Source organism: Zonotrichia albicollis, chromosome 23, assembly GCF_047830755.1.
Source record: "Zonotrichia albicollis isolate bZonAlb1 chromosome 23, bZonAlb1.hap1, whole genome shotgun sequence".
Taxonomy (NCBI): Eukaryota; Metazoa; Chordata; class Aves; order Passeriformes; family Passerellidae; genus Zonotrichia; species Zonotrichia albicollis.
Genome location: NC_133841.1, coordinates 1,309,255 through 1,326,936, shown reverse-complemented (window position 1 = coordinate 1,326,936; position 17,682 = coordinate 1,309,255). Strand labels below are relative to the sequence as shown.

At 66.9% G+C, this 17,682-nt stretch overlaps 4 protein-coding genes across 4 annotated transcripts; 1 reads left to right on the top strand and 3 right to left on the bottom strand.

The window, feature by feature from the left end:
- The first annotated feature begins 604 nt into the window (after positions 1–604).
- On the top strand, positions 605–7,914 carry ATXN7L3 (ataxin 7 like 3). The gene is made up of 13 exons (XM_074557877.1): positions 605–824; positions 2,264–2,370; positions 2,461–2,593; positions 2,942–3,113; positions 3,660–3,757; positions 3,962–3,984; positions 4,058–4,103; positions 4,675–4,706; positions 4,817–4,885; positions 5,130–5,173; positions 5,280–5,351; positions 5,608–5,741; positions 6,072–7,914. Exons 2-13 carry the CDS (start codon positions 2,320–2,322, stop codon positions 6,221–6,223), a joined length of 1,026 nt encoding a protein of 341 aa, XP_074413978.1. The 5' UTR covers positions 605–824; positions 2,264–2,319; the 3' UTR covers positions 6,224–7,914.
- Positions 6,445–10,095, bottom strand: TMUB2 (transmembrane and ubiquitin like domain containing 2). Its single transcript, XM_074557878.1, has 3 exons — positions 9,953–10,095; positions 8,981–9,714; positions 6,445–8,700 (listed from the first exon to the last, which is right to left on the bottom strand). The coding sequence occupies exons 2-3, from the start codon at positions 9,442–9,444 to the stop codon at positions 8,331–8,333; spliced, it is 834 nt and encodes a 277-aa protein (XP_074413979.1). The 5' UTR covers positions 9,445–9,714; positions 9,953–10,095; the 3' UTR covers positions 6,445–8,330.
- A 336-nt stretch (positions 10,096–10,431) lies between these two features.
- ASB16 (ankyrin repeat and SOCS box containing 16) lies at positions 10,432–12,932 on the bottom strand. The gene is made up of 5 exons (XM_074557876.1): positions 12,468–12,932; positions 11,848–12,115; positions 11,017–11,509; positions 10,827–10,940; positions 10,432–10,749 (listed from the first exon to the last, which is right to left on the bottom strand). Exons 1-5 carry the CDS (start codon positions 12,766–12,768, stop codon positions 10,564–10,566), a joined length of 1,362 nt encoding a protein of 453 aa, XP_074413977.1. The 5' UTR covers positions 12,769–12,932; the 3' UTR covers positions 10,432–10,563.
- Positions 12,933–13,087: 155 nt separating this feature from the next.
- On the bottom strand, positions 13,088–17,133 carry HROB (homologous recombination factor with OB-fold). The gene is made up of 10 exons (XM_074557875.1): positions 16,995–17,133; positions 16,694–16,744; positions 15,745–16,581; positions 14,987–15,070; positions 14,746–14,886; positions 14,428–14,536; positions 14,243–14,328; positions 13,783–13,887; positions 13,477–13,666; positions 13,088–13,368 (listed from the first exon to the last, which is right to left on the bottom strand). The coding sequence occupies exons 1-10, from the start codon at positions 16,995–16,997 to the stop codon at positions 13,295–13,297; spliced, it is 1,680 nt and encodes a 559-aa protein (XP_074413976.1). The 5' UTR covers positions 16,998–17,133; the 3' UTR covers positions 13,088–13,294.
- Between the last annotated feature and the right edge of the window lie 549 nt (positions 17,134–17,682).

Here is a 17,682-nt window from a genome sequence, read left to right as displayed (position 1 = left end):
GTTTATTTTTTGAGTTTTTTGGGGTTTTTTGTTTTTCCTTTTTTTTTTCTCTTTTTTTTTTTTTTTTGTATAATAAAGTGAAAAATAATGTTTCTGTTCTCATGTCATTACTATAAAAAAATAAAACTTTAGGAAAAAAAAAAAAACGGACAAGCCTGAGGAGTGTTTTTCCTCCTTCGTGTGGGATCTCCTTTGGGGGGTCCATTGTGGGAGGGCTCAATTTTGGGGGTTCTGTGGCTCTAGGGGTTTGCAAGGTGGGATCTGGAGGCATCTGTGGATCTGGAATGGCACTGGGAGCTCTCAGTGGAGGGTGTAGAGATGAGGGTCGGGGTGTCTGCGGGTTTCGGGGGGTCCGGGGGAATTCGAGGGTTCCGGGGGATTCGGGGGGTGCGGGAGGAGCTCCGTGCCCCGCCCCTCCAAGCCACGCCCACCACAGCCACGCCCATCCTGGCTCCGCCCCCATCGCCCCGCCCCGTCCCTCCCCCGTGACTCTGACGAGGCCCCGCGCGGCGGCGGCGGCTCCGGCCCCTCCCATTGGCCGCGGCCCCTGACGGCGCCTCCCCATTGGCCGGCGACGGCGGGGCGGGGCCGGGCCGTGCGCGCGCCGGGCGCGTCGCCCCTCCCCTCCCTCACCCCCCTCATCCCCCTGGGCCGCCGCCGCCGCCGCCGGGCGGAGGCACCGCCAGGCCCGGCCCGGCCGCTCCGTCCGCTCGGCACGGCCCCGCACCGGCCCCGACCATGGCGAGTCGCCGCCGGGCCCCGCGCCGGAGCGGCGGGGGCCGCTGAGCCGGCCCCGCCCCGGCCCCGGCGGACCCTCCGCGCCGGTGAGTGACCGCCCGAGCCGCCCCTCCCGACCCGGAGCTCCCGCCTCGGGGCCCTGCCCGCCCGCCCGTGGGGCCCCGCCGCACCGGAGTGCGGCCTGCTGACCCCGCCCCGGGGCGCCCCGGGACCCCGCGATCCGCCCGGGATCAGCCCCGGGGCCGCCCCGCCGGTGCCCTCCCACCCCCCGTCCCGGAGGCCCCGGGACCTTCACCAGCTCCTGAGCCTCCCCTTCCTCTTCCCCCTCCCTCGCTCTCTACCTGAGGGCCCCCAAGGCCCTCTCGGCCCCCGCCAGGCCTGTGGGGAACTCCTGAGATCCCCTTCTCCTCCCTTTCCTGCCCCCCCGATTCCTGAGAGTCCCCACAACCCTCACTGGGCCCCCCAGCCCTATGTGAGAACCCCCCGGCCCTCAAATCTCCCTTTCCCCCCCATTATCCTGTTTTTCCATCCACTCCCGAGACCTCCGGGCCTTCCCTTGTCTCCCCCAGACCGGTGAGAGACCCCCCTGAGCCGCCCCTAACCCCCCTTTCCGGTCTGTGCCCCCCACCCTCCTCTCCTGAGAGCTCCCAGCAGCACCCCTGGACCCCCAGGCCCTGAGACCCCTCATTCCCTACCCCCCACCCTGATCCTGAGAGCCCCTGGGACCCTCCCTGGCTCCCCCAGCCCTATGGGAGTCCCCCATTCTCCCTCTCCTTTTTCTGCCTCAGCTTGGGGGTGCACTGGGGGCTGAGCCAATTCCAGCCCCTGTTTCCTCTTTCTGTTGTGGAAGGAAGAAATCCATGGATCAGCAGGATTGGGGTGTGGACCCCTCTTGTGTCCCCCCCACCCCAGTGGCTGTGCAGAGTCCCCCCAGCTCCCCCAGTGACAATCAGGGGTTCCACTGCTCAGCCCCGATAGGTGCTGGGGGTGTCTGACCATGACTTTGGGGTCTTTAGACTCCCATTGTTGGGGAGAGAGGACAGGCCCCATTTTGGGGGGACACACAGTGCTCCCCTCCCTGCCCTGTCCCCCCTCCATGTACTGCAGGGGAGGGTGATGCAGCAAAACCCACTGGGAGGGGACAGTTTGGGGACACCCCGAGTCCCCTGTGCTCACCTACAGCCCTGAGACAATGGGGGGGGTGAGGTGGGGCTCCTGGGGGGTTTGACACCTCTCTGAAGGCCAGGCACATCCAGGCTGGCCTGAGGGGTGGGGGGACAGTGGGGGACATCCCACCCATGTCAGCCAGTGTCCCCCACTAACCTGGGGGGGAATCCATGCCAGGCTGGGGAGGGTCCTGCCCAGCTGGGAGACCCCCAAGATCCCCCCACTTCACTCCTGGAGGGTTTAACCCCAGCACTGGGGACATCCCAGGGTGTGCAGTGGGGTTCTGGCTGGGAAGGGGTGGGGAGGGGTCTGCAGGTGAGGGTGGAGGTGCCAGTGAGACCCCCCCCCGTGCCCCCAGCCCCCCGTGTCCCGTGCTATGAGCGTTCGGCGTGACTTCTCCACAAGCAGCTGCAAATGAAAATGGAGGATATGTCTTTGTCTGGCCTGGATAACAGCAAACTGGAGGTGAGCTGTCCTGTCTGGGGGGTCTGTCTGTCCCCTGGGGTGTCCGTGTGTCCCCCCCCCCATCCCTAACAGCCCCCCCTGGGTCCCCAGGCCATCGCACACGAGATCTACACGGAGCTGGTGGAGGATGCCTGCCTGGGGCTGTGCTTCGAGGTGCACCGAGCTGTCAAGTGCGGCTACTTCTTCCTGGATGACACGGACCCCGACAGCATGAAGGACTTTGGTGAGCCCCCCGAGTTCCCCAGGGCTCAGGGTGACACTGGTGACAGGGACACAGCCAGGCCCGTGCCCTCTGAGGGGATTGGTGGTCCCCACACACAGGGATTTGGGTTTGAGGGCCGCTGATGGGCATTAAACACACAAATGTCCCCCCAACAGTGACCAGAGGGGTAAATGTGGGTGCGCTGACCCCCAAAATGTGGTGCTGGGGTGCTGGAGGGCACAGCTGGGCTGTGGGTGGGAGGTGGCAGAGACCCCCTGCTTTCAGCCCTGCTGAGGCTGTGGGGAGGGTCTGGCAGCCCCAGAGCAGATGTGGGGTGTCAGGGCAGGACCTGAGCGTGTCCCCCCGCAGAGATCGTGGACCAGCCGGGCGTGGACATCTTCGGGCAGGTGTACAACCAGTGGAAGAACAAGGAGTGCGTGTGCCCCAACTGCAGCCGCAGCATCGCCGCCTCGCGCTTCGCCCCGCACCTGGAGAAGTGCCTGGGCATGGGCCGCAACAGCAGCCGCATCGCCAACCGCAGGTGGGGCTGCAGCTCCCGGGGAAACTGAGGCACCGGGGCCTGGCTGGGGGGTCTCACCCTGGGGGTGCTGTGTGTTCCAGCTCTGGGGAGCCTGGGATGGGAATTTGGCCAAGTCTGGGTCACCCCGGTCCTCGTTTTTCATCCTGGGGGTGTCCACTTTGGTTCACCATGGAGCTCCTCTTGTTCCTCCCTGCCCCTGGAGCTCCTCTTGTTGTTCCCTGCCCCTGAGCTCCTCTTGTTCTTCCCTGCCAATTTATCTCTCCTGGGAAAATGAGCTGGTAACTCCAGGTCCTGTGTGTCCCCCCCAGGTCCTGTGTGTCCCCCCCAGGTCCTGTGTGTCCCCCCCAGGTGCTCTGTCCCTCCTGGGTCCTGTGTTCCTCCTGGATGTTCTGTACCCCCTGCCTCGGTGGCTTCTGGGGACTCCTGTCTGGATCCCTGGCTGCAGGGGAGGATGGGAGGGTACCAGGGGACATGGGATGCATGCTGAGGTTCCATGGAGGACGTGGGGCAGACCCCAGCCATGATCTCCCTCCCCTCCCCGCTCAGGATCGCGAGCAGCAACAACCTGAACAAGTCCGAGAGTGACCAGGAGGACAACGATGACATCAATGACAATGACTGGTCCTATGGCTCTGAGAAGAAAGGTGAGGAGGGGTCTCTGGTGCCCTGAGGGGTGGGGGACATGTCCTGCCTGCCCCATGGCCCCTGAAGCCCGGTCCTGGCTGCGTGTGTAGGGGGAGAGCAGCCGTGGGTGGTGGTCCCAGCCCTGGGGAGGCAGCAGTGGCTCTGGGCTTGGGGCTGCAGGCCCTGGAAAAGGTCAAACCTTTCCTTTCTGTCTCTCCCCACAGCAAAGAAGAGGAAGTCGGATAAGGTGAGGGGTGCAGGGAAGGGTGGGGGGCGCGGGGAGGACACAGGACACCCCCAACACCCCCCTCTCGTTGCAGAACCCCAACTCGCCCCGCAGGTCCAAGTCCCTGAAACACAAAAATGGTGAGGGGGCGGGGCTTAAAACGGGGGCGGGGACTCACACCTTTGGGGCGGGGCTAAAATGAGGACAGACTCACCTTTGGGGTGGGGCTAAAATGAGGACAGACTCACCTTTGGGGTGGGGCTAAAATAGGGAGGGGCTCACACCCTTGGGGCGGGGCTAAAATGAGGACAGACTCACCTTTGGGGCGGGGCTAAAATGGGGAGGGGCTCACACCTTTGGGGCGGGCCTAAAATGGGGAGGGGCTCACACCTTTGGGGCGGGGCTAAAATGGGGAGGGGCTCACACCTTTGGGGCGGGGCTAAAAGGGGGAGGGGCTCACACCTATGGGGCGGGGCTGAAATGGGGAGGGGCTCACACCTTTGGGGCGGGGCTAAAAGGGGGAGGGGCTCACACCTTTGGGGTGGGGCTTGCAGGGGCTGGGCACGTGTAGGGGTGGGGTATTTGGGGTGGGTGGGGCAGCTACAATGGGTGGGGCTTGTGGGGGGGTGGAGCTGTCCCTGGCTGTGGGAGGGGACCCTGGGGGTCCCAGGCTGGGGGCAGGACCCCCCCCTCACCTTTCCTCCCTCCCAGGCGAGATCGGCGGGAACCCCGACCCCTTCAAGGTGAGCCTGGGATGGGGGGAGATGGCTGCCAGTCCCTGCTGTGCCTCCCCAGGGGCCGTGGTGCCCCCAGGAGGGTCCCCCAGGCCTGAGCCTGCTCTCTGCCCCCCCAGTACAGCAACTCAGCTGGCATCAACTACGAGACGCTGGGCCCCGAGGAGCTGCGGACGCTGCTCACCACGGTGAGGGGATGGGGACAGGGACAGGGGGGCTCCACAGGGGATGGGGCCCCAGGGATCTCTCCCAGCTGGGCTCCATCCCACTGGGACTGGTTTCCAGACTGGGAATGGGGACCTGCAGCAGGTCCTGATCGTGGGGTGGTGGCTGCTTTGTCTGGGATTCAGCACTGGGAGCCTGTGGTGGTGCAGCACAGCCCTGGGGTCACTCACCTGTGCCCCCAAACTCACCTGTCCCTTCTCTCCCCAGCAATGCGGGGTCATCTCCGAACACACCAAGAAGATGTGCACCAGGTGAGGGTGGCCCTGCTCACTCTGGGGGGCTTCCCCAGGGTCCCCAACATTCCCACACCCCACGGGAGGGGGGAAGGCCCAGCTCAGCGCCGTGTCTCACCCCCAGGTCCCTGCGGTGTCCCCAGCACACAGATGAGCAGCGCAGGGCAGTCCGGGTTTACCTCCTCGGGCCCTCCGCGTAAGTGGCTGCACATTGGGGTCCCCAAGGTCTGGGGGTCACTGTGGAAAGGAACTGGGGGGCTGCACGGGGTGCTCAGGTGGGGCTGGGGACAGGGACAGCCCTGGGGGGGCCTGCAGGGGCTGGGAGCCCAGGGCTGGGGGTGGGATTTGGTGTACCCAAATTTGGGTTGTGAGGACTGGGCTGAGCCCCTGGGTGTCCCCCTGGCATCTGGGGGGCTCTGTCCCCACGTGCCCTGTGTCACACCTGTGCCCAGGTCCCTGCCCGAGGCCGAGGGCGGCGTGGAGAACGACAGCTTCGAGGTGGCCGAGAGCCAGGCCCTGATGAGCCGCCTGCAGTGGGACGGCTCCTCCGACATCTCCCCCTCCGACTCGGCCTCCTCCAAAGCCAGTGAGTGTTCAGGGGCTGGGGGGCAAACTCTGGGGCACAGACCCCTCTGAGGGGCAAATCCTGGGGCACAGACCCCTTTGAGCGGCAAACTCTGGGGCACAGACCCCTCTGAGGGGGCAAACCCAGCTGTTCTGGCACGTCCCCAGTACAAGAGGAGTTGAACAAACCATAACTCCAAAGCCTGGAGCACCTTGTCCCCCACTTGGGAGGGACAGGAACATTTTGGGGTACATTTTCTTGGGTGTTGACCAGAGTTGGGCATCACCCACTCCGTTTTAGGGCTCATCTCCTCCCTGACACCCCCATTTCTTCCCTTCCTCCCCTCCCCAGGTACAAACAACTCCGAGTCTCGCAAGACCAAGAAGAAGAAGCCGCACCTGGGGCTGGTGAGCGGCGCCCCAGGGCTCGGCTCCAGCAAGAAGAAGAAGCCCAAGCCCCCCGCCCCCCACACCCCCAGCATCTACGACGACATCAACAACTGAGCCCCGCCGAGCTGGGGAGGGGCAGGACGGACAGAGGGACGGACAGGGGCCAGGACAGCCCCCAGGCACCCCCCGGGCCAGACACAATGTGGGTACCGGGGCACAGAGGACTCAGCTGTCGCTGGAGTGGGGCTGGATTGGGGGAGCCCCCGTTAGTGCCCCCCTTCCTCCCCCCTGCCCTGGTGCCTCTATTTATTCTGTGACAGTTTTTGTACCTGGGGCTCCTGTTGGGGGTCACCCTCAGACATGGGGGTACAGCCCCCCCTTCCCTCCCTCCCAGCACCCCCAAAGCCAGCTGTGCCCCCCACACCCGCTCCTCACTCACCCCAGTGGGGTGGGGGGCACCTGGACACTCTGGGCCTGGGTCAGGGGCTGGTGAATCCCCCCTGCCCTGGGGTTTTGGGGTGAGCCCCTGCCCTGGGCTGGCACTCGCCGGTCGGGCTGGCTCAGGAGTGGGGGGTCACACTCAGAGGACAAGGGAGCACCCCGTCACCCCCAGATCTGTTCAGCTGTGCCTGCATTTGCCTGTTGGGGGTCCCGAGGGCCTGGCAGTGCCCACACAGGGGGTCACGGGGGGCTGCATGCTGCATCCTTCATGTTTGGGGCTGTTCATGGGCTGGGTCTGCGGGTGGGGGGAGCTGCTGTGACCATCCCTGTGCCAAACTGTTTGGGGAGGGGGCACCCCAACCTGCCAGAGTGGAGCTGGGAATGGAGCAGAACTGGGGGGGAAGCCCAGCCCAGCCTCAGTGCAGAGCCCCCCACTCCTGGTGTCCCCAGGGCAGCTCTGTGTGCCCTCCACGCCTGCCTGGGGACCTGCTGCTGCACTCGGGGGGTCAGTGGGGACCCCCACAGCTCTGGCAGGCGTTTGCACCCCCACAGGCTCTGCTGTTGTTTGGGGGGCCGGGACCAGCGCCCCGCTGTGCGGGCCGGGGGGGGACAGGTCCCTCTGGCTGGATCCAGCTCACCCCTGCCCTGGGATCCCCTCCCTGCAGCTTTGTCCATCCCAGGGGCTGTGCTGGGGACAGGCTTGGCTCCATCCCCTCTGCTGTCCCCCCCCCATGGCTGTCTGACCCCCATCTGGCCGTGTGTCCCCAGCGTGGGGCTCTGTCTGTCCCCCCAGCCCGGTGCCCTGGCTCGTCCTCTCGCTGGGATCACACATTATGGTGCTCTGACTCTGGATTCACTATTTGTTTTCAAACTGCTGCTAAAGGCTGGGCTGGGGGGGGGTCCTGCAGAGCCCTGGGCACCTCAGAACGCTGCAGCCCCCCCTGCATGGGGACCCCCGTGTGCTCCCTCCTGCTGCAGCTTTGGGGCTGGGCCGGTCTGGCCACCGGGGCATGCCAAGCTGGCCTTTGTGTGCCCCGGGGCCTGAGCACGGGGCTGTGGGCACCCAAAAACACGGGGAACCACCCCAAACTGCCTGGGGGGGGCACGGTGAGCTGGGGCTGTGTGGGGAGGCAGCCTGAGCCCCTTCCCCTGCAGGAGGAGCGCTGCAATTTGGGGTCCAAGGGGTGCAGGGGGGTTTGGGGGGCTCAGATTGTGCCCTGTGACCCCCCCAGGTCGGTGTCCTCACCCCCCCCCCCGGTGTTTCTGCGTGTCCCCCCCGCAGGGGAACTGAGCCCTTGTGAGGTCTGTGTGTCCCGTGAGTGGGTTGTGGCTGCCCCTGTAAATAAAACTGCATCTTGACTTGGTATCCCTGGCATTAATTACAGCTCCTTAATTAAGCAGGGCCTTTACCCCTCCCATCCATCTCCCCCCACTCCGTTCACCACGGGTGGGGCCGGATTTGATTTTATACCCCCCAGCAGTGTGGGTGGGTAGGAAAGAGCAGCCCCAGGGCAGGAAGGCAAGCACTGGGGTGACTTGACACCCTTTATTTGCATTAAAAAGTCCTTGGGAAGAAGCCACGGCCCGTTTCGGAGCTGTCCCACTCCCCAGAGCTGGGGTTGGGGTGGGGGCAGCGGGGTTTGAGGGGGGCACAGCCCCTTTTTGGGGCTAAAGTCCTGCAGCAAGGCTGGCACGTACACGCTGAGCTGCCACCGCGCTGGCTCCGGCCACAGGGCAGGGACAGCGGCGACACCGCGGTGCCTCCCCCGCTGCTGCCCCCTCAGCCCGCCTGTCCGTACAGCCCGAAGGCCAGGAAGGTGACGAGCACGGTGACACCGATCAGCGACACGGTGGCCGGCGCCGTGAAGAGCTGCCGGTAGTTGATGCGGAAATACCAGCCCAGCGCCAGCACCACCATCACCGTGGGCACCATCAGCGTGCCCCCGCCCAGCGGCAGCGCCGGGGCCGCGGGGCCGGCGGGGCCGGGCTCGGGCAGCGCGGGGGCGGCCGCGCCGGTGCCCCGGCAGCGGTGGCAGTGGATGACACAGTTGTCGGTGATGCGCAGCGAGCGCAGCGTCCGCGCCTGGTCCTGCAGCAGCTGCCCGCGGTAGATGAGCTTCATCTGGCTCTCCTGGCCCGGGAAGTATTTGCTGCGGGACGAGGGAGGCTTGGAGGCGGCAGAGAGGGGCTCGGGGACCCCCACCCGGGATAGGAACCCCCCCACATGGACCCAATCCGGGGTGGGGACCCCCGCACTGTGTAACGGGGAGGGGACAGCCATGGCACTTCCACCGCCGCCTCTTTCAAACTCGCTGTTTCAAAGCCCACGGGGTATTTTCGGCACAACGGGAGGGATCAAAGCTCTCCCCCGGTCCGCGGGAGGGAGGGGCGGTTTGCACCGGGAGGGGGCTGCTCACACCCGGGCCTCACCTCTTGAGAATCCCCACGGTGTCCTCGGGCCGCGCCACCGCCACCTCCTCGGTGTCGTTGAGGAACTTGAGGCGGATCTTGATGAGGCCGGGACAGGCGTCCCCCGCCCCGGTGGCACCGGGCTCGGTGTCCGGCAGCTGCTCCCGGCCGGGACCGGCACCGGGGCCGCTCCCGCTGTCCGCCCGTGCCGCCGCCCCCCGTTCCTCCTCCGCCTTCTCCTCCGCGCTCTCGGCGCTCCCGGGGGGCTCCGGGGCCTCGGCCGCCCCCGCGGTGCCCGCGTAGGGCGGGAGGGGCCCGAGGCGGATGACGGCCGCGTCCCCGGTGCCCAGCAGCTGCCCGCTGCCCTCGGCCACGTACGTGGACAGCCAGGCCAGCACCAGCGCCAGCGCCAGCACGGCCAGCCCGGCCACCAGCGTCACCTCGTCCCCCACGCCCGGGATGAGCGGAGCGGCCGGGGGCTCCATCTCCGCCACCCCCGAGCGGTTCCCGGTGTGACCAAGCGGGGCGGCCCCGGTGCCGCCTCCGGGCTCAGAACAGACCCCGGGGCTGCTGCTCCCGGTGCCCGGAGACCGCAGGGACGGGAGCTCCTCGCTGCGGGTTTTTCTCCTCGCTCCCGAGACGCCGAAGCGGCAGCGCTGCGCTCACCTCACCGGGCCCGGCGGAGGGTCCCGGGGGTCCCGGAGGGTCCCGCAGCCCCTCGGTGCCCAGCGGGGCAGGGTCAGGCCATCCCCGACCTGCAGGGAGCAGAGCGATGCGGTCAGCGGGGCCCGGGCACGGCGGGGCGGGAGGAACCGGGGGTGTCCCTGCCCGTCCCCGGGGGTCCCGGTGCGTCCCTTCCGGTCCCCGTGTATCCCTGGGGTGCCGGTGCGTCCCTGCCATCCCCTGCCATCCCGGGGGTGCCGGTGTGTCCCTGTCGGTCCCGGGGTGTCCCCGCCATCCCCGAGGGTCCCGGTACCACCCCCCCCCACTCACCGCCTCCCGCCGCCGCCGCCCGCGCCGGAAGCGCCACGTCACAGTGGGCCGCCGCTAGGGGGCGGGACGGGGCGGCGGGCGCGCACGGTTACGTCACGGCCGCGCCCAGTGGGCGTGGCAAATAGGGGCGGAGCCAACCTGACTCACTCCTAAGTAGGCGGGGCTATAAGTGGGCGGGACTATGACGAGAGGCGGGGTTTGTTGGGGCGGAGTCGCGGCGGGGCGGGGCCTCGGAAGCACCGTGGGAACCCACGGGGCCTGACGGGGACCGGACCCCCCCCGGCCGCGCTGTCACCCCCTCCACAGTCTCCGTGTCCTCCAGGGCCCGTCTGTCCCCTCCCTGCCCCCTGTGACCCACTGGCTCTGTCTCTCCTCATTCTCTGTCCCCACAGTCCCCTGTTCCCCCCTCATCCCCTGTTCCCCCTCATCCACTCTCCCCCCATTCCCTGTCTCCCCTTATCCCCTGTCCCCACAGCAGCCACCATTGCCCACGCTGCTCCCACAGGGACAAAGACGCCTCAAGAGCCACCTCTGCCATATCCTTTATTGACACTAAGGCACGGCGAGCAAGGGGACATGGACGCACACCAGTGGGGACACACGGAGCGCCCTCAGGAGATGAGCCCCTCGATGGGCAGCTGGAGGTAGCGGCGCAGGGGAGGTGGCAGTGCCAGCCTGGGCACGGCGGCGCGGCAGTGGGCGCCCAGGTGACGCCGGATGGCCACACGTGCCAGGTGCTGCAGCCGCCGCGGCTGCCCCGCCATGCGCACGGCCGAGGCATAGAACTCCTGGTGCTCCTGTGGGGGGACACGGGGCTCAGTGGGCTGGCTGGGGACACGGGGACAATCCAGGACACCCCAGGACACCCCGTTACCTCCCAGAGCTCGGGGGGCACGGCCTCCACCCAGCCGTCGGCGGGGGGCACACGGTCGTAGGCGTTGAGCATCACCTCCAGCGCCGGTGGGTGCTGGCAGCACAGCCTGAGCATCTGCCGGCAGAGCTGTGTCACGGGGGGGTGACACCGCCAGTGCCACCTCCCCGTGCCCCCGTCACCCTCTGCCCACCTTGGGGTGCGCGGGGAGGGCTCCGTGGTCCAGCAGCAGGGTGAGGGTCTCCTCGGGGCGCTGCTGGCGGTACTCGAGCACGGCGCGCAGGGCGCAGTCCATGGGGGTGTCCCCGGCGCCGTTGGGGACGGTGGCGTCGGCGCCGTGGCGCAGCAGCAGCCGGGCCATGGCGGGGTGCCCGTTGGCACAGGCGTTGTGCAGCGGCGTGTGGCCCTTGCGCCCCGCGGCCCCGGGTTCGGCGCCGGCCTCCAGCAGCCGCTCGGCCACGCGCAGGAAGCGCTCCGAGTCCTCGGGACGCTCGGCCGCCGCTGCCGCCGCGTTCAGGGGGGTCTCGCCCTGGTGGGTGCGCACGGAGGGGTCGGCGCCGTGGTGCAGGTACAGCTCCACGTGGGCCACCAGCCCCTGGCGCGCCGCCACGTGCAGCGCTGTCACCTGGCGGTCACGGGTGCCCAGGTTCACCTGCGCGCCGTGTGCCAGCAGCAGCTCCGCACACCTGGAGATAGGGTGGAAAGGGTGAGGGGACACTTTGGCAACCATGGGACACAACCAGGACGTGCCATGGTTCCCATGAGACATCCCTAGGGACATCCTCAGGACATAATGGAGAGGCCTGGCTCCCAAGGGACACCCCCAGGGACACCCTGGAGAGACCTGTCACCCATGGGACACCCCCAGGGACACCCTGGAGAGGCCTGGCTCCCAATGGACAGCCCCAGGACACCCCACAGGCCCCTGGCTCCCAGATTAGGTGGGTGGGGCAGAAGTGAGGATTTCATGGGCGGGGCCTCTCATGCAGATGAGCCGCACCCTGATCTGCAGGTGAGCCCGTACCTGAGGCTGTGGGGCGCCGTACAGAGGTGCAGCGGGGCCGAGCCGTCGGCGCTCAGCACGTTGGGGTCGGCACCGAAGGCCAGGAGCAGGCGGGCGCAGTTGGGGTGGGGGGCGGCCGCGCTGTCGTGCAGGGGGGCTCTGCCGCCCACCACGGCGTCCACGGCCGCGCCCCGCAGCAGCAGGTGCCGGGCACAGTCCTCGTAGCCGCGGGCGGCGGCGATGCGCAGGGCGGAGGTGTGCTGCTGGCGGGGGCTCAGCACCCAGAGCCCTGCGGGGTCAGCGGGGGCTGCTGGAGAGCAGCTGGACCCCCCAGACCCGCACCCACCCACCCAGAGCCCTGCGGGGTCAGCGGGGGCTGCTGGAGAACAGCTGGATCCCCCTGACCCGCACCCACCCACCCAGAGCCCTGCCGGAGTGGGGGGAGCAGGGGGGCACCGTGGCGCTGCCCTGTGCACCCACCCCACTCCTGACTCCTGCTCCCCCAGGAACCAGAGCAGCCGGCCCTGCTCCCCCCTGCCCACCTGGAGCTGCACCCCTGTCCTGGCCCCCCACCTGTTTTGCAGGGGGAACAGGAGGGAAAGGAGAAGGGAGAAGAAAGGAAGGACCCCCCAGCCCCGTACCCTGCTCCGGTGACCACACCAGCTCCTCGCTGACCGTCTCCAGCACCGCATTGGCCGTGGCCTCGTCCCTGAAGATGCTCTGGACGCGGCGCAGGTCCCCGGCGTAGAGCGCGTTGTGCACGGCGGGGTCGCGGCAGACCTGGCGCCGCCGGGGGGGGCTCGGGGGGGTCCCGGGTGGGAGGCGGCGCTCGGCGGATCCCCGGGCCAGCGCCCGGCGCCGGTCGTCCCGCTCCAGCAGCTCCCGCTGCAGCCGCAGCGAGCGCAGCGCCGACGGGCTGAAGGCGAACGACTCGTGGGCCATGGGAGCCCCGCAGGGCAGGGGAGGCTCCGGGGACAGCGAGCGGGGCCCTGAGCCTCGGGAGGGGGTTAAAAATAGGGCTGTGCCCCACACACGGATGTGGAATCAAATCCCAGAGTCAGGGGCCTATAAATAACTCGTGGTGGTAAACAGAGTCACGGGGTGCGGGGAGGTTTAACCTGTTGGTGGGTGCGAGGTGGGGGTGTCCCATGGGGAGGGATTTGGGGACCCCCCCTCAGTCCTGCGGGGCTGTGAGACCCTCAGGAACGGCTCCTTCCAGCCAGGGAAAGGACAGAGGGGTGACACACGAGGACACAGGTGATGCAGAAACAAAACAGCCCTTTAATGCAGGTTTGGGAGCGAGAGGGGCCCCTGTGCCCCAGGATTGGGGACAGTGCTGAGGACACTTCCCCCGGGCCTCCCCAGCTCTCAGCTCCACCACAAACAGCACGGACACGCAGAGGGAGGAGCAGGTGGGTGGGTGGCAGGTGTGTCACCTGCTCCTCGGCACTGTCACCCTCTGCTGGGCTCAGCCACAGTCCACCTGAGCTGGGGCTGAGAAGAAATCCTCGGGCAGCTCTCCCAGGAGCCCGTCCAGGTCATCTGCAGGGCACAGCAGGACGTGAGTTTTGTGTCATGGTGGAATTGTTCAGGTTGGGAACATGCTTTCCACAGAGCTTTTGCTCCCCTCCCAAAGTGGGTCTGACTCACCCATGTCACATCCATCAGCTCCTGCTGGCTCTTCCCAGCTGGGATCAGAGCTCGGTGGGCACAGGGAGCCCCCAGGATGCTGCTCTGCACTGTGTCCACTTGTCCTCGACTGTCCCCAGTCCTCAGGAGCAGGGACATCCCGGGTGGGCTGTGCAGGGGGGTCTGGAGCCGGCTCAGCCTGGGCAGGGACCTGCAAAACCCAGTGGGGATGAATTATTGGGGGATTCATCCAGCCCTTCCCCTTCCTCCTGGGGGTCCCCATAGCCCAGACCCCCCCTGGGGGTCCCAGCAGTGCCCCCTCCTCACCTGCCGGGGGGAGCAGCCCTCGGGCTCAGGTGGGAAGATCCTGAGGAGGTTGGTGGGGGTCACGTTGAGGTAGTGGTTGCGGTGGGAGGGGGAGAAGACCCCAACCTGCAGAGAGGGCAGAGACAGCTCCTGGATAAACCCCCCGAGTTACAGTGCCCCATTTATGGAAATCTTAGGAAACGAAGGGTGAAATTCTAGCAAGAGTTGAGAAAAATCCTGAGGTGAAAAACTGTGGGAGATCCTTTTCTTGTATTTGTAGTGCCAGGGTGCTATGGAATGGGAACAGGGATGTACCACATGCACTGGTTCCTCTTATCCCCTTATCCTAATACTTACAGTCCCAGTTCTGGGGTTTAATGGGGTTGGGAATGGGACAGGCAATGTGCTCTATCACCACCCTGCATTCCCCTGGGATCAGACCCCACTGGGGTGGGATAAGGAGCCCCCCAGCTCTCCTCACCTGCCTCAGGAGCAGCACGGAGCCGGCCCGGAGCTCGCTCTGCCTCTGCTCCAGCAGCAGGCGGTGCACGGTGCCCTGCATCTCCCCTGGCAATGAGGATGGCATTCCTGAGCCCTGGGGGCGATGGGCAGAGCCCCACCGGGCACAGGAACCGCCAGGCACAGGTACCATGGGGGCACACTCACCTGTGGGGTCCCGGAACACGGCGCCAGCACCGGCACTGCTCCTGGTCAGGGTTTTGATCATCACAGCCATGCTGGGGACTTTGTTTCTTGGGAGCTGCTTCAGGGCTGCCTGCACAGCACAACGGGGATTTTGGGGTGACCTTGGGCAGGCCTGGGAGTTGAACCCCGTGTGGGATATCCCAGGAGTCTACAACCCTCGTCACCCATGGGATGTGGATGTCTGTGCCCAGCTCAGCTCAGCCCCCTCCCCAGAGGTTCCCAGCCCTACAAGCAGCTCTGAGGGGCGAGGGAAGAGCAGGAATCTTGGGCCGCCCTCACCTTGCGGAGCACCATGACCACGCTGTAGGTGTGGAGGAAGCAGCTGGGGTCTCTCTCATCCAGCCCCAGCTCTGTCTTCATGGCCAGCCAGGGCCCCTTCCCGAAATCCTCCTCGGTGGGCAGTGGGGAGCTGGACAGTGCCTGGGGTCAGGGACATCATGGTCACAGAGCCCCAGGGGCTCCTTCCCTGCCCAGCATCCCACTGGGGTCTGCCCAAGCAGGGGTGGGATTGGGGGGTTACCTGAGCCCGCGGCTTCGCCACAGCCCCGTGAGCAGGAGTTTGGGGAGCCGACACCAGGATCTCCTCCAGCAGCTTCCCCGAGTGCTTGTGGGGCAGGGAGAGATGTCCAGGGATCTGCCTGGCTTCATCAGATGCTCCCATCCCATTCCAGCCCACAACCAACTCCCACTTCTGTCCTATCCCAACCCATTGCATCTCCCTGATCCCATTCCCATCCCATCCTTCCCTATCTCCATCCCATCCTTACCCAGATCCCATGCTGTCCCCATACTCATCCCATCCTCACCCCATTCCTATGCTTTCCAGATCCCCATCCCATCCTTACCCAGTCCCCATGATGTCCCTGTCCCCATCCCATCCTCACCCCGTTTCCCATGCTTTCCCCATCCCCATCCCATCCCTACCCTGGTTCCCATGATGTCCCCATCCCACCCCATCCCATCCCATCCCATCCCATCCCATCCCATCCCATCCCATCCCATCCCATCCCATCCCATCCCATCCCATTCCATCCCATCCCATCTCACATCCCATCCCATCCCATCCCACTCCCATTTCTGTTCTATCCCAACCCACTGCATTCCTGTACCCATCCCTATCCCATCCTCACCCCATTCCCACACTGTCCCCATCCCATCCTCACCCCAGTTCCCAAGCTGTCCCCATCCCCATCCCATTCCCATGCTGTTCCCATCCCATCCTTACCCAGTCCCCACACCATCCCCACCCCACCCCATCCCTGCCCGGTTTCCCCCCACCTGTTGGGGCAGGATCCCGGCAGGCCCCGGGAAGCGCCGGCTCTCCCTGCGCCCGGGGGCTCGGGGGGGTCCCCGGGGGGCTTTGCTGGCCGCTGTCACCAGCTGCACCAGGTGGTTGGTGACCACGGGGGCGCTGGGGGGGCCGGGAGCATTGGGAGCCACCGGGGGGTTCGGGAAACTGGGGGAACCTGAGGGGGGTTTGGGGGGCAGCCGGGGCTGGGGGCAGCTCTGTGCTGGGGGGGTCCAAGGCGCTGAGGGGCTGCTCCTTGCTAGGGGTGCTTGGATGGGCCTCAGGCACGGAGCCCCCGGAGCAGGGATGGAGCCTCCGGAGCTTCCCGTGGAAATGGGGGGTCTGGGGGTGCAGGCACCGGCCGCGCTGGGCCGCAGCACCAGTTTGGGACTGGGGAGGGGGCTCTGCCTGTCCTGCACCCCCCTGGAGCCAGGGATCAGCTCCTCTCCCACCCTGAGCTTTTTGGGGGCCCCACATTCCTGAGCGTTCTCCTTCCCTGGGCACTTCCATGGCGGCTTCTTGCAGCGCTCAGGGGGCACCGGGGCAGTGCCAGCCCCCAGGGGCACCTCGGGACCCTCCAGCTCCCTGCAGGCCGCCAGGAAAAGGTCATTGTCCAGCTCATCCTGGGGGGCTGTCCCCAGAGATGGGGGGCCCTGGAATCCCACGGGAGGCTCGCCCTGCCCGGCGAGGGGCCGGAGAGTGGGGGCTTTAATGGGATTGGGGTTACTGGGATGGGGTTCACTGGGAGGAACCGGGACGACGCTGGATGAGGAATGCCCGGGGGTCACAAACTGGTTCTCTGCATCTTCCACAGCGGAGAGGAAATCCTGTGGAAATAAATAGCGGGAATTCAAACGGCTCCGTGCGTTCCCCAGACTCCCCCTGCAGGCTCAGCGCACCTCGGGGGGGGGGGGGGCCAGGCTATTGGGGATCCCTCACCTCATCCTCCAGCTCCCCGTCGGTCCCAAAAAGCTTCTGGAAGTGGCAGGACTGTGGGATAAAGGAGAAGAACGGGGTTGCGAGGGACACACAGGCTGGGGGGCCCTGGCTGGGCCCGGAGGTTCCGCCGCGGGACGCTCGGGGGCCCCGGAAAGGCCTCGCAGGCCCCGAGGCGACCCCGGATCGGCCCCCCCGTCACCGCGCAGGGCCCGCAGAGATCCCTTTGTTGGAGACCTCCGTGGGAACCCCAGATCGCCCCCCGGGCACCCCAAAACCGGCTCCGTTCCCCCGGCCCCGTTACCATGGCAGCGCCGCCACCCCGGCCCAGCCCCGGAGGCGGAAGCGGCGGGGCCGGGACTCGAACCCGCGGTCCCCGGGGAAGGGGCGGAACTTCCCCTGCGGCAACGGGCGCCCCCTGGCGGCGGGCAGGAGGCGCTGCCGCGCCCCTTAAAGGGCCACGCACCCCCTTTCCCTGCGCGTGTCACATGTGCACACGCGTGTGTCCCGCGTCACCCGGCCGAGCCCCGCGGCGCCGCCGGTGACTCAGCGCGGCCCCGACCCGGCGTGATTCATCCTGCACGTCCCCGCGGCACGGGCTGAGTGACCCCCCCCAACCTGGGCCTACAACACCCGCACGCGTGCGTGGGCAAGGGCACAGATGTGTGTGCGTGTGCATGTGTGTCCTGCACACGCGTGTCTGCGTGTGCCCTGTGTCCCGTGAGTGTGGCAGGCTGACGTGAAGCTGCACACAGAGCACGCGTGTGCCCTGCGGAGCGTTTCCCGCCTGGCCTGTAGCACGTGTGTGTGTGTGCAGCATGGCCTGTCACTTGTCACACACCGTGTGTGCCCTGGCACGCTCACACTCACACACATTCCCATGCTGCTACATGCTCACTCACACACCTGCGTGCCCTTGCACGCACACAGTCACACGAAGATGTTACACGCTCATTCAGACACCGACACCGCCTGACGCTCACTCGCTGCGC

What these genes read in the sequence shown, in the direction of transcription:
- ASB16 (XM_074557876.1), bottom strand. Translation starts at nt 12,768, where the DNA reads ATGGCCCACGAGTCGTTCGCCTTCAGCCCGTCGGCGCTGCGCTCGCTG. An exon ending in GGTGTGGTCACCGGAGCAGG is followed by an intron (nt 12,116 to 12,467) that starts GTACGGGGCTGG and finishes CTGACCCCGCAG; the next exon opens with GGCTCTGGGTGCTGAGCCCC. An exon ending in TGCCCCCCGAGCTCTGGGAG is followed by an intron (nt 10,750 to 10,826) that starts GTAACGGGGTGT and finishes GTCCCCCCACAG; the next exon opens with GAGCACCAGGAGTTCTATGC.
- ATXN7L3 (XM_074557877.1), top strand. Translation starts at nt 2,320, where the DNA reads ATGAAAATGGAGGATATGTCTTTGTCTGGCCTGGATAACAGCAAACTG. An exon ending in GGAACCCCGACCCCTTCAAG is followed by an intron (nt 4,707 to 4,816) that starts GTGAGCCTGGGA and finishes CTGCCCCCCCAG; the next exon opens with TACAGCAACTCAGCTGGCAT. An exon ending in CTCGGCCTCCTCCAAAGCCA is followed by an intron (nt 5,742 to 6,071) that starts GTGAGTGTTCAG and finishes TCCCCTCCCCAG; the next exon opens with GTACAAACAACTCCGAGTCT.
- TMUB2 (XM_074557878.1), bottom strand. Translation starts at nt 9,444, where the DNA reads ATGGAGCCCCCGGCCGCTCCGCTCATCCCGGGCGTGGGGGACGAGGTG. An exon ending in ACCGTGGGGATTCTCAAGAG is followed by an intron (nt 8,701 to 8,980) that starts GTGAGGCCCGGG and finishes CTCGTCCCGCAG; the next exon opens with CAAATACTTCCCGGGCCAGG.
- HROB (XM_074557875.1), bottom strand. An exon ending in TGGCGAAGCCGCGGGCTCAG is followed by an intron (nt 14,887 to 14,986) that starts GTAACCCCCCAA and finishes CCCTGACCCCAG; the next exon opens with GCACTGTCCAGCTCCCCACT. An exon ending in AGGGCTGCTCCCCCCGGCAG is followed by an intron (nt 13,667 to 13,782) that starts GTGAGGAGGGGG and finishes TGGGTTTTGCAG; the next exon opens with GTCCCTGCCCAGGCTGAGCC.